At 41.3% G+C, this 13,819-nt stretch overlaps 1 protein-coding gene across 1 annotated transcript in view; it reads left to right on the forward strand.

Moving 5' to 3' along the window:
• LOC138528419 (retinal guanylyl cyclase 2-like) overlaps positions 1–13,819 on the forward strand; it is a 772,203-nt gene that overhangs the window by 23,006 nt on the left and 735,378 nt on the right. The window contains exon 2 of the mRNA XM_069640033.1: positions 9,876–10,688. Within this exon, the coding sequence (XP_069496134.1) occupies positions 9,944–10,688 (745 nt within the window). The 5' untranslated portion in view covers positions 9,876–9,943. The remainder of the gene's footprint in view (positions 1–9,875; positions 10,689–13,819) is intronic.

Here is a 13,819-nt window from a genome sequence, read left to right on the forward strand (position 1 = left end):
CCTCCAAAGCTGAATAAAATGCCACTATCTTGTATAACATATGCCGACGACATAGTACAGACTTTAGATCAGACTCAAGTTGGGTTGCATCGGCAACTAAGTATACTATTTGAATACTTGACCATTAACGATCTTGAAATAAACACGGCTAAAACGAAGATAATGGCAATCGGCCCAAAAGAAAACAAAAAAGATGAGGCCTTTCGATGGAAAATCAACGGTGAAATGATAGAAAAGGTAGCCTCAATAAAATATTTAGGCATTCAATACAATAACTCCATTTGTGAAGGACCGTGGATTGAAGATCTAAAAAACTGGATGAAGAAGTTAGCACTGCAAGGGGCTAAAATAGAGAACGAATGTGGAAAATTCTTGCTGGACCCTGTCCTACTTTTCTATGTTCAAAAAGTAGTGCGGACAATAACGTTTGGTGCCGAGGCCGGGTGGAATATTCCTGAATCAACCTGGCACGTACTGGAAGTCCTCTTTTGGCGTAGAGTGTTAAACTTACCTAAACTGCTTTGAGGCATGAATTATCATTGAACTCATTACATTCAAAACTTACAACAAGGAGGAAAATGATCTTAACGCCCCCAATTCCAGCATATGAGATTTTCAAGCTGAAAAGTTGAAATCAAATGACATTGCTAAAAGAATGGTATACAAAACTAAAGCACATTCTAGCAGCAGTGTCCATAAAAGAATCGTCATTGCAACTAACACCCCAAATTGCAACAAAAAAAAGTTTGAGCAGTGGAGCTGGATTGTCAACAAGGAAAGATAAACTGAAATCATTAGCAACTATAGAGTCCAGTGAATATAAACTAAACTTGCCATCAAGATACTTGACACAATGTCCTTCAAAACATCATTGTATGCAATTCTTGTGATTGAAACTAAATGTATTAAGTGCCAAAGAAACACTATGGTGAAGGAAAGATAAAATAACACAACACCTGCAGGTTCTTTAACCTTGACATCGAAACAAGCAAATAAGAGAGTGCACTGAAACATGTAATCAGCGTAAAATTAATCTGGAAAATGTTTCTCCCTTGAACAATGATATTGAAGGGTGGTGGAAACACCTTTTAGAGGGCCAAAATGTATAATTAGTCTGCGCGGTAGTAGACTATCTGGACATGTTGCTGAAAGAAGAACCAGTGAAACGGACACATAGTAAAATGCTAAATAACTGTAGAAACAATAGGTATAATGAATTATTGACAGAATGGAAATTGTAACAAAAGTTTAATATTATTTTGTATAAAACTGAAGTTTTACAATAAAAAAAGAAATGAGGACATTTCTGGTCATTAGCCATGACGTCAACTGCTGGCCTGAGAAGGAGATCTCCCCCATGACAATTTCATCCCTACTATCCCACAAAATACCTCACACCAATCAATTCACTGGCAGGTTGACCTCTTTGCAGTAGGTGCCCCTGATGAATTAATCTGTTTAGAGCTTTCTGTAAATCCACTGCGATTCTGGATTATCTAGTTAAACAGCGATGGATTGGCTGGCAGGTGGCTCTCCCAGATGGCAGTACATGTGAAAGCTCCTTTCCCTGAACATTGCTCCTTTGCCAGTGGGAAAGTGTTTTCCAGACACATACCTTTTCAGAAAACACTTACATTCTGTTTACTATCGTTCTGATCTAACATATCCTTATGTTTCAGTTTAGTCTGCTTTCATCTGATACTTGGTTTGCATTGAATCACATTTCCATGTGCCTTTTCAATGGACGCAACTGTTCCCTATTTTATATAGTTTAGGCATTTTGCTAATGTACAGTCAAGATGATGCAATTTAGTCCACAGAATGGTTCAGTATGCCAAATAATTGTGGCTGCCAAATAATGCACACAATACGTTTGCGTGTATTGTATTTGTTTGACACACTGTAAACTTATTTGCCGCTTGGTAATGGCATTTCAAGGAGCCACCGGAGGCTGTTCCAAATCCTATGTTGTTAATTACAGTACAGTGAGAGCTGATGCAGCAGTGAGGGTTTGGTAGTGGGTTGACACAGAAGAAGGCTGGGAATTACAGTCATTTTGGAAGTTTTAGAAAGTGGCTGATGCATGCATATAACATGGAAAGCGAGAGCAAGTGGTTGAGTTATCTAAATATTTGTCATCACAAGCAGGGTTTTTCCATGAATGGATCTAGGTTTCATCATAGGCAATGCCATTGAAGTTCGAGCTGTTTATTAAGGTCATTGTAGCTTCGAGTTGCCCTTCTCTCTTTCTTGATACTCATTTTGGTATTGTGCTTGTTATTGGCTTTGTTGCAGCAGTCTTCTGAAGAGGTTTTTTAGGTCTGCTTAAAGAGAGAAGTAGGTCTCTGCCAGAGCTCTTGCAGCCAAATAGGCTCCTTGTGCTATGTGCTAATATGTCCACCAGCAATTTAATTGTCATCTGATTCATCTGTTCATAATCATGTTAAAAATGCAAATTCCAAAATACACGAGGCCTGTCACAGCCAGGTGTTTTTAATTCGGTACCCACTTTCTGAAGACTGCTTTGAAGTATAAAGAGACGAGTGACATTCAAATACTATGTACATGTAAAATATACCTAAGTAACACTGTGTCTGATAATCTAATCAAGCACTTTGTTCATGATGGCGGAAGAAGGAAATGGATAGAAACCTTGATTCAATGTTGCAAGTTGAGGTTTAGTCGTGTGATCTTCCAGAGCCAATTATGATTGAAATATTCAATCAGTTGTCATGCCAACACGTGTTTCATGCTGGTCTGCTGCTTTCTCCCTGGTGTGATTGTGAGAGGAGCATACCATTTGCCATACACCTCAGCCATCACAGTGGCTGAATACACTTTGAGGCTCATCATCACCTACACCGGTACTCGGACTCCTACACCAGACATCTCAGAAAGCTACAAATAATGTGTCTTGATCCTGTTTGTGCGCAACATGTCCCCGCTCTCATCAGACAAAACAGATGATGCACAACTCTGTCCCCATTACAGACTCACCATAGCAACCTCATCTACATTCCCTTCAAGCTGGCGTATGCAGCACCGCCCACAAAGACACAGAAGCTGCAGCTAATGTGCATCAGTGCCCGTTCAGCGTACACACATGACGCCTAGATGCAGGTTTCTGCTTGGATCCTTATGGACCTGCGCAATATAAATTTAATACCAAATCAAATCAAGTTGCAGACACTATTACCACCCATGACCTGGATTCACTTTTGATCACTGAAAATGATCCTCAACCAACATCCGAGATATCCTCATCCTGATAGCCACTCAACTTAAGAACCAGACAAACAAGACTGGGGGAGAACTTGCCGTTATCCCCAAACCTTCGTGGCCCTGCACCAGACTAGAAATAACCACCATCTGCTCCTCCTTCAACATCCTCTCTTGCCACTTCCCCCTCTCACCCACTGAAACCATCGCCTCCAGCCTCATGTCCAGGCCCCCAAACCTAAAACCAACTATTATTATTATCATTGTTATTATTATTATTATTAGTATTATTATTATTAGTATTATTATTATTATTATTATATTTACTGAGTGCAGACCTAGCTACAGGAAGCAATGGGGCACTTTACAAGTCATAGGGGTAAGTATTCTGTGAGAGAAGCTGATCATAACAGATTCATTCACGACTTTACCTACCTGGTCACCACCATGCCCCTCACAGGTTTTCCTCTGGGACTTCAATATCCAAGGCAGCACAGCCATCAGTACTATGGAAATAGCACTGTTTAGCCTATTAGACATAATGAGTCTCACCTAGCACACTACCGACGCAACCCACAAGCAAGGCAACATCATTAAGCTAATCATCACTGCCTTGCTATCCCTTCATTACGACACACATATACCCATTGACTGGTCTAATTACATGGCCTTTCGCCCTTGATAGGGTGGACCCACCCAACCAGGAACAACCTAAGCCTATCAAGCAGACATTCTACAACATCCAAGAATTTCCTTTAGAACTACTCATTTATGATCCCACCATCCTCAGCTCTTCCCTATCATGGACCCTGTACAAGAAATGCAACATAATAGAAACAACCAACAAAACACTGAAAACCAACATCAACATACATGCCCTAGAGAAACAAGGAACATAAACCATCAGCCCCTTGGTACAAAAAACAACTTAGTATCAGCAAAAGAGCCATCTGAAATCAAGAGGCAACCTGGCACAAGTCCAAAAACCTAATCTCTCCTAACCTGACTTAAAGAACTTTGAGCTTCCCACAGACAACTGATCAGCACAAATTAAGCCACCTATTTCCAGAAGACCATGGCCAAAGCCAACAATGAAAGCAAATCACTCTTCAATGCAGTCAAACTTTGTATCAGCCCTCACCCTAATACTCTAATCATGCATTCCATTGGTCAGAATAATTGACTTCTTCATTGAAAAGATCAGCAATTTTGAGAACATCAACCACTTACTCACATCACACACCTCATCCCCCCATGCCAAACAGACCTGCGTAATACCCTGGCATACCACAAAGCTACCTCCTACTTTAATGACACCCTGTCAGCATCTATTTTCAAGACACACCCAGTAGAAGCATTTCATCCGTTCATGGCTTTTGTCAATCAATGCATCACCCACCTAGAAACGCTTGTGAACAGGCGCGTTATAAATGACTCATCATATCATATTATACCACCCCTAAAACTGAACAAATACTGCCACTCCTAACAATGGACCTGATGACATCAGCAACTGTCACCCTCTTACCCACTTTTTATCGGCATGATCCTTGAAAATTGAAGCACACACTGACACCAACAACCTCCTAACGATTTGGCTTCAATGCCTGATGCAGCAAGAGACAGCCATCTTCAAAGTGGTAGACGATGCTCTCTGCATACTCTTTGATGGACACCCCTGTCTACTGCTACTCTGTGATCTCACTGCAGCCTTTAGCACAGTGGATCATCAAGCCCTCCTTGACATGCTACACTAATGCATGGGAGTCTGTGAAAACTTCCTTCAGTAATTCAACTCTTACCTAGAATAGTGGCATCAGTTCATCCAGCTGGATACTTCCAGATCTCCCACTACCTGTCAACTGTGTAGACAAACAGAAAACCATTCTCCCACCATTGATCCGCAACCTCTAATTGCCATCCACAACATCCTGATTCAGCAATATGTAGATGCTATTTAGCTCTACCTCAAAATATCTCCCATCAATGACATCCACCAACTCAAGGCCAGCCTGACTCTGATACAAACCTAGACGCCCAGCACATATCTCAAAATGAACCTCAATAAAACAGAATCCCTCTCCCACTCCAATAACTTTGATCACACTCAGATCTAGACCTGGCTGACCACCAGAAATCTAGCTGACGCCATGTGACAGTTGCATATGGTTTCACAACAACATCTATGTCTCCTTAAAAAAATGTATATAAAAGAAAAACCAGACACCTTCATAACAACATGGCCTCTTGCAGAAAATCAACTCCTTTATTCCAGACATTAAGTTCTCAACCACAGTACATGCCTTCATCCTTTCTCACCTGGACTCTGTGAATGCCCTGATCATCAGCGTACCCACAGCCACCCTCTCATCAATATAAAGCGACTTCCACACCACGGCCTGCCTCATCAAAGTTCTCTGAACATTTGGCCACTTCATGCCCACACTTGTTGAACTACACTGCTTGCCTTTAGACACACACAAAGATTTCAAGAGCAGCAGAATCATTTGCAAAGTTGGCACATTGCATGTGCGCTTATACCTGGCGGACCAGGTCATCATTTCTGTTGGCCAACACTTTACAAGAAGCCGGCACCCAGTCAGATTAGAGTTGCAGAAATACAAAAAAAGGAAAAAACAAGAAACAGGCTTTCTCAATTTACACCCCCAGGCTTTGGAACCTAAAACTTGTCAACATTAGACTCAGACCCACCCACATGCAATTTAGAAATAAGCTCAGGACCCTCCTCTTCAAGGAATACCTACTTGTTGGATAATAGACCCAGCAGAGCCAAACTCACCCCTAATTACTGCTCCTGTTATTTACCTCTGATGTAATTCGGCCCTGTTGTCCCCTACCTCTGTGTTTGCCCCCTAACATGCACTTCTATTAGCCTGTGATGTAAAGCACTCTACTGCTTCTTGAAGCTAGGTCTGCACCCAATAAATAAAATAAATAAAAAATCATAGTAAGTGCATAGTTAGAACGCTTGCTCTGGAAAGCAACCAGCCATGAGTGCTGGGTTTCAACCACCTCTCTGATGCACTTCATTATATATATATATCTTTTTTTTTTTTTTTTTTTTTACCTTTTGGGTATGAATAAGGGGCCCATTACACAAAAGAATTTAGCATAAAGTGTTACTTATTTATGAACTCGCCCACTAAATATGCATGTCTTATTTGTGCATGTATTTGCTTATTTGGAGATGTAAAATGCGATGCATGTACGCACTATCGCTTTAGAGTGGTGTGGAATGAAAAGAGGGTTGGGCCAAGAAGAGTGATGAGACAGAAAGGAAGGAAATCAAAAGGAACAAATAAGATTAGGGCAGGATTCTTTAGCACAACCCGAGCAAATACCTGAGCTGGACAGTGAGGTGAGGAATAACATTGCAACTTAAAGTTCCTCTCTCCTAGGTCTGGACTAATTCAGATAGTGAGCAATAGTTATGTAGCACATGCTCCATTGTCAGACCCATCGAAGTGAGGAATACATGTGCAGCACAATTAGGCTTTATATCTGGTGAGTGAGACAATTAGGAATAAATGTGAAGCACAATTATTCTTTATTCCGGGTGAGTGAGACAATTAGGAATAAATGTGAAACACAATTTTCCTTTTATATCGGGTGAGTGAGACAATTAGGAATGAATGTGCAACAGAATGATCCTTTATATCGGGTGAGTGAGACAATGAGAAATAAATGTGTAGCACAAAGATTCTTTATAACTGATGAGTGAGACAATTAGGAATAAATGACAAGCACAATTATCCTCTATATCCGGTGAGTGAGACAATTAGGAATGAATGTGCAGCACAATGATCCTTTTTTATCGCATGGGTGAGACAATGAGGAATTAATGTGCAGCATAATAATCCTTTATATTGGGTTAGTGAGACAATGAGGAATGAATGCACAGCACAATAATTCTTTATATTGGGTGAGTGAGACAATGAGGAATTCATGCGCTGCACAATTATCCTTTTTAGTAGGGTGAGTGTTACAATGAGGAATTAATGTGCAGCACAAGATTCGATTATATCGGGTGAGTGAGACAATAAAGAATGAATGCGCAGCACAACAATCCTTTATATCGGGTGAGTAAGGCAATGAGGAATGAATGTGGAACACAATGATCCTTTTTTATTGGGTGAGTGAAACAATGAGGAATTAATGTGCAGAACAATAATCCCTTATATCGGGTGAGTGGGACAATGAGGAATGAATGCACAGCACAATAATCCTTTGTATCGGGCGAGTGAGACAGTGAGGAATTCATGTGCAGCACAGTGATCCTTTATATCGGGTGAGTGAGACAATGATGAATTAATGCACAGCACAATGATCCTTTCTATGGGGTGAGTGAGACAATGAGGAATGAATGCGCAGCACAATGATCCTTTATATCGGGTGAGTGAGACAATGAGGAATGAATGCACAGCACAATGATATTTTATATCGGGTGAGTGAGACAATGAGGAATGAATGCGCAGCACAATGATCCTTTATATCGGGTGAGTGAGACAATGAGGAATGAATGCACAGCACATTGATCCTTTATATCGGGTGAGTGAGACAATAAAGAATGAATGCGCAGCACAACAATCCTTTATATCGGGTGAGTAAGGCAATGAGGAATGAATGTGGAACACAATGATCCTTTTTTATTGGGTGAGTGAAACAATGAGGAATTAATGTGCAGAACAATAATCCCTTATATCGGGTGAGTGGGACAATGAGGAATGAATGCACAGCACAATAATCCTTTGTATCGGGCGAGTGAGACAGTGAGGAATTCATGTGCAGCACAGTGATCCTTTATATCGGGTGAGTGAGACAATGATGAATTAATGCACAGCACAATGATCCTTTCTATGGGGTGAGTGAGACAATGAGGAATGAATGCGCAGCACAATGATCCTTTATATCGGGTGAGTGAGACAATGAGGAATGAATGCACAGCACAATGATATTTTATATCGGGTGAGTGAGACAATGAGGAATGAATGCGCAGCACAATGATCCTTTATATCGGGTGAGTGAGACAATGAGGAATGAATGCACAGCACATTGATCCTTTATATCGGGTGAGTGAGACAATAAAGAATGAATGCGCAGCACAACAATCCTTTATATCGGGTGAGTAAGGCAATGAGGAATGAATGTGGAACACAATGATCCTTTTTTATTGGGTGAGTGAAACAATGAGGAATTAATGTGCAGAACAATAATCCCTTATATCGGGTGAGTGGGACAATGAGGAATGAATGCACAGCACAATAATCCTTTGTATCGGGCGAGTGAGACAGTGAGGAATTCATGTGCAGCACAGTGATCCTTTATATCGGGTGAGTGAGACAATGATGAATTAATGCACAGCACAATGATCCTTTCTATGGGGTGAGTGAGACAATGAGGAATGAATGCGCAGCACAATGATCCTTTATATCGGGTGAGTGAGACAATGAGGAATGAATGCACAGCACAATGATATTTTATATCGGGTGAGTGAGACAATGCGGAATGAATGCACAGCACATTGATCCTTTATATCGGGTGAGTGAGACAATGAGGAATGAATGCACAGCACAATGATCCTTTATTTCGAGTGAGTGAGACAATGAGGAATGAATGCACAGCACAATGATCCTTTTTGATCGGGTGAGTGAGACGAGGAATGAATTGCTGCAGAATGATCCTTTATATCAGGTGAGTGAGACAACGAGGAATGAATTGCTGCAGAATTGGTCCTACATTCATTTGCTCCATTTTTCAGCGCAAGGGCAAACTTTGGATAATACGTTCCCAGGAAGGAAACTGCAAGCCATGATTTGGAGTTCTGGTTAAGAAGTAAAACAGTTAATTTAACAGAGAGTAAAGTAAATAGACGAACTCATTTAGTAAAGTAAGTGCTGTTTTGTTGTGTAGTTTTTAAATGGCAACGTTGTCTTCATGAATTAATTATTTTAGTTGCAAGCTTAGTTAAACTTGAGTGGGTGGAACATGAGTATACATTAGGTGTCATGTAAAAGTAATTCTTTATAAGAACGTTAAAGCATATACCCATGTTTTAGCTTTCTCTCTACTGTGTTAAACAGGCTGTTGACTTGAAAAAAGGATATACCCAGAAAGGAAGTATCTCGTTGAATGAACCCTTGACGATAAATTGCATTGTGATTTACCTGTCTGCTTTTGAAGTCGGAATGTTCCGAATGCTGTCAATATCAGTAGTTATTGACTGAGCTCTGAACATTCTGATTGCTTCTCTTTCTTGGTTAAACATATCCAATAGTAAATTAAATGTCCAAAAATAATACCTTTTTGTTTATCCTCTGGCAGTTTATGTATATATTTGAAACACAATTTCAAGAACTCATTTACTTAACATCAGGTAAAGAATTCATGGTTTTATTGGTGTTTTGACAGTAATAATATGGTGTAGTGAAAATGAAATATGGATGTCAAGGGATGAAACAGGCTAAAAAGTCATCCATGGAATTGAGTCAATTGTTCACACATCTGATGACACCTAATAATAAGCATAACATAGTGTTAATTGTGAAAAAAAAACATGTTTACTGCCTGTTAGATTTCTTGTTGTTTTTTTCTTTTTTAAATCTTGTCACTAATTGCAACTTTATTCCCTATCCCAGGGTCATTGCATTGCGGATTTATGGGATCATAAAAGCTTCCGCCCCTTCCCAATAAAAGCAATAGGACAATGTTTTATCTTCTTACAAGATTTGGAGACTTCTTGGTGAAGCTATCGTCATACCTGGGCTCTTACACGATTAATGTTGAGAAGTCGTATCGCAGATTTTCCTTCTCTGTGTTTTTATGGTGGTTGCTGCTTGGAGAATTAATGTTTCCATGCCATGTGCACTGTGCAAACTTTACAGTAGGAGTACTGGGGCCTTGGGACTGTGACCCCTTGTTCGCCAACGCCTTGCCAGAACTGGCCACTAAATTGGCAGTGGATCGTATAAATGCAGACTCCTCCTTTGATTTTGGCTACAGGCTGACTTACACCATACTTCAGGAGAACTGTGAAACTTCAAAAGCACTTGTTGGGTTTGCAGGCTATCAAAACATGGCCTCTGCATTTGTCGGCCCTTTCAACCCTGGTTATTGTGACGCTGCTGCTCTATTAGGGAAGAACTGGAATGAAGCCATCTTTTCATGGACGTGCATCAACTACGAATTGGACAACAAGGAGAGTTTTCCAACCTTTGCCAGGACCTTGCCCACTCCGACCAAGGTGATATTCAGCTTCATGAAGTATTTCAGGTGGGCTCATATAGGCATTATTTCTTCCAATGAGGATATATGGGTGGACACAGCCAGCAGACTTGCAAACGCCATCAGGAACGAAGGGCTGCCCATAGGAATTGTATCAACAATGGGCTATGGGGACCTGGGCATCCAAAGTGCGCTGCAAAATATCATGGAAACAAGCAATCTTAGAGGTGAGTTGTCTATAGTGCTGCTTTGCGCATGTCAAATTGTCAATTGTTGATTGTGTGCTGGTAGGCATGTTGGAGAACTGTAACCAGTTCAAATAGAAATAGATGGCTTACATTTTGAGAAAGCCATTGCATAACTCTATAAGCCAGAATTTTAGCAATGGGAAAATAATTAGTATTTGTATTTATTTTATTTCTATTGCGCACCTTGCCCTGGGGCATCTGGGCGCATAATATGATGAAAGTGGTATCAAATGGTCTTCCCACGGGAAGGAGCAAAGCATACAATACAATGAACAATGCAGTTACAAGATATACAGCAAGTACAAGGTAACAGTGGATACTATATAAATACAGTACAAGCGGTAAAGAGGCTACGAGTATGACGTTAACAGGTTACCATAAGGCCAATGTGGTTAGGTGGTTGAGGCAGATGCATCAAGCTCGTGGAGCCAGGATTTAGTTTTATTCTTAAAGGAGTGGACAGATGGTTCTGTTCTGAGTGTAGTGGGTATGGTGTTCCATAAAGTGGCCGCAAGGACGGGGAAAGTAGATCCTCCGGCTGTTTGAAGTTTGTAGCTGGGTATAGTAAGTGCGTGTACATGAGCAGACCTCAAGGGTCTGATAGCTGAGTGTCGCGTGAAGCGGTTGGTCAAATAGGCAGGTGCCAAATTGTTCTGGACCTTGTGAGTTAAAGCAAGAGTTTTAAGCGATTACGGTGGGCGACAGGGAGCCAATGTAAATGACATCTTGTGTCAGAGATGTGGAATCTCCTTGGGAGGTTAACGGCAGCCCTGATGGCATTATTCTGAGTAACCTGTAACTTTTCAATGTTTCTTTGGCTAGTCCCTAGATATAGGGTGTTGCAGTAATCATTTTTAGACATGATGACGGTTCTAGCGAGGATTATACAGTTGTCAGTCATCATGAAGGCTCTGCAGGCAATGATGAGTTTGCAGGTGTAGGCCAACGCCGAGACAACAGCATTTGTTTGTCTATTAAGAGATAGTGTCAAGTCTAAGTAAATTTCAAGTGTTTTTGTGAAGTTGGACATTTTGATAATGTTCCCGTCAATAATAAATGATTTGTAAACTGGGTCAAGTTTAATGAGTTTGATGTGGGAGCCGAGAACAAGTAACTCCGTTTTTTCATCATTGAGGTAGAGCCCATGATGAGCCATCCAAGCCTGGATGACAGTGTAGACTTCATGAAGAGCTTTGGAGTCAGTTACATAGTCCCCTGTGATGGGGATGAGTATCTGGCTGTCATCAGCATAGCTAGTGTATGAGACACCCAGATAGTCAAGTATGTCAAAGTGTGGCTTAGTAAACACATTGTACAGTGTGGGAGATACACAAGATCCTTGTGGGACTCCACATGGGACAGGCACTGGTTCAGCTGTGGCAGATGGTGAAAAGACCTTCATGGTTCTGTTGGCCAGGAAGGATCTGATCCAAGATGTGGCCACGTCAGAGAAATGGGCAGCTATTTGGAGGTGGTGACAGAGAATTTGATGATCTACCAAATCAAAAGCTGCTGAAAGATCAAGGAGAAGTAGGAGTGCCATCTTGTCCTTGTCTTTCAATTTGTTTTTTTAAGTCAATCAAGGCTGTCTCTGTCCTGTGTCTGGGTCGGAAGCCTGATTGTCTTAGGCCCAGTAGTTTATTTGTTTGGAGGTAGTCCTAGATTTGTAGGTAAGCCGCCCGGTCCAGAATTGTTAGTAAGTAAGGCGCAGTAGTAATGGGCCTGTAATTGGATGGGTTACTCAGGTCAAGTATAGGTTTTTTGATTAGTGGGATGACCCAAGCATCCTTGAGGTTATCCGGGACAATACCAGATTTAAATGAGGCATTTATGAAGGTGGTGATAAAGGGTACCAGATAATGTGCTGCCTCCTTGATGATCGGAGCAGGGCATGAATCACCATAGCAGTTTGAGGGTTTGAGCTTCTTGATAATATTCTCAACTTCCCAAATAGAGAGAAGTGTGAAGCTGAATGGTTTGAAGGTGTGTTTAGTCGTGGGGAGGTTGTGGGACGAGGAGTTAATTGCAGAGTCTGAGAGATTACTTCTTTTGGCATTGATTTTAGCTTGCAGCGTAGAAATGTTATCTAGGACTGCCTTTTGGATGTTGGTACACCATGCAGTGTCAGGGGTACAGGTATCCAAAGGGGCTACAGGAGACTCTAATTCTTTGAGCATCTTAAATACTTCCTTTGTGTTAGATTGTGCTAGCAGTATACAATTATTATACACATATTTTTTGGCTTGCAGTAAGGCTTCTTTGTAAATAGAGGAGGCATTGGTAAGGTTATTTTTGTTAACTAGTGAACGTATACTTTTCCAATGTGCCTCAGCCGTTCTTTTTCCTTTGCGAAGGTCTCTGAGATCTGGGGTGAACCAGGTATTGAGGTGGAGGCGAGGTTTTTGTTTGCACAGTTTTAGCGGCACAATGGTGTTAAGGGCTTTTAGCATGACATGATTATAGGTATCTCCTAAGACTGTAGGGTCAGAGCAGGAGGTTGATGTAGTGTTAAGCAGAGGGAGGATCAGCGGTGTCAATGGGTGGGGCGAGGTTATGTTTGGATGTCTGGGGGTTGGACTTAATAGAGAAGATTATTTTGAGATGATTCAATCAGAAGCAAGGGGTCACAGAGATCAAGTTGAGCGAACAGTTCAAGTCAGCGTCCCAATCGAGGGTGTGTCCTTTATTGTGGGTAGGCTCTTTGATGTGTTGGGTGAGGCCGAAGTTAGTTAGCATACTTGCTAGGTCAAGGACTTTAGTGTCGTTCACACCCTGGTACCCTAGATTGAGGTCGCCAAGTAGAAGAATTTGTGAATTAGGTTTAGTATTGGTGGCAAGAATGGAAGAGATGTCCTCCATGAACGTAGAGGTGGGACCTGCTGGCCTATACATAAGGTACACTGTAGCAGTTTGGTTGGGGGAGATAGGTAGTTTGATAGAAAGTAGTTCAGCAGATGGGATCTGGAGGTTAGGGACAGTTCTAAATTCAAGTAAACTCTTGAAGATAAAGGCTAGTCCTCCACCCTTTGTTTGATTAGTATCCCTATCGCACCTAATGATGGAGTAGGCATCCAGGATCGCCAGGGACAGCACAGGGCCTGCTGCTCCGT

Source organism: Ambystoma mexicanum, chromosome 7q (assembly GCF_040938575.1).
Source record: "Ambystoma mexicanum isolate Mex_15411 chromosome 7q, UKY_AmexF1_1, whole genome shotgun sequence".
NCBI lineage: Eukaryota > Metazoa > Chordata > Amphibia > Caudata > Ambystomatidae > Ambystoma > Ambystoma mexicanum.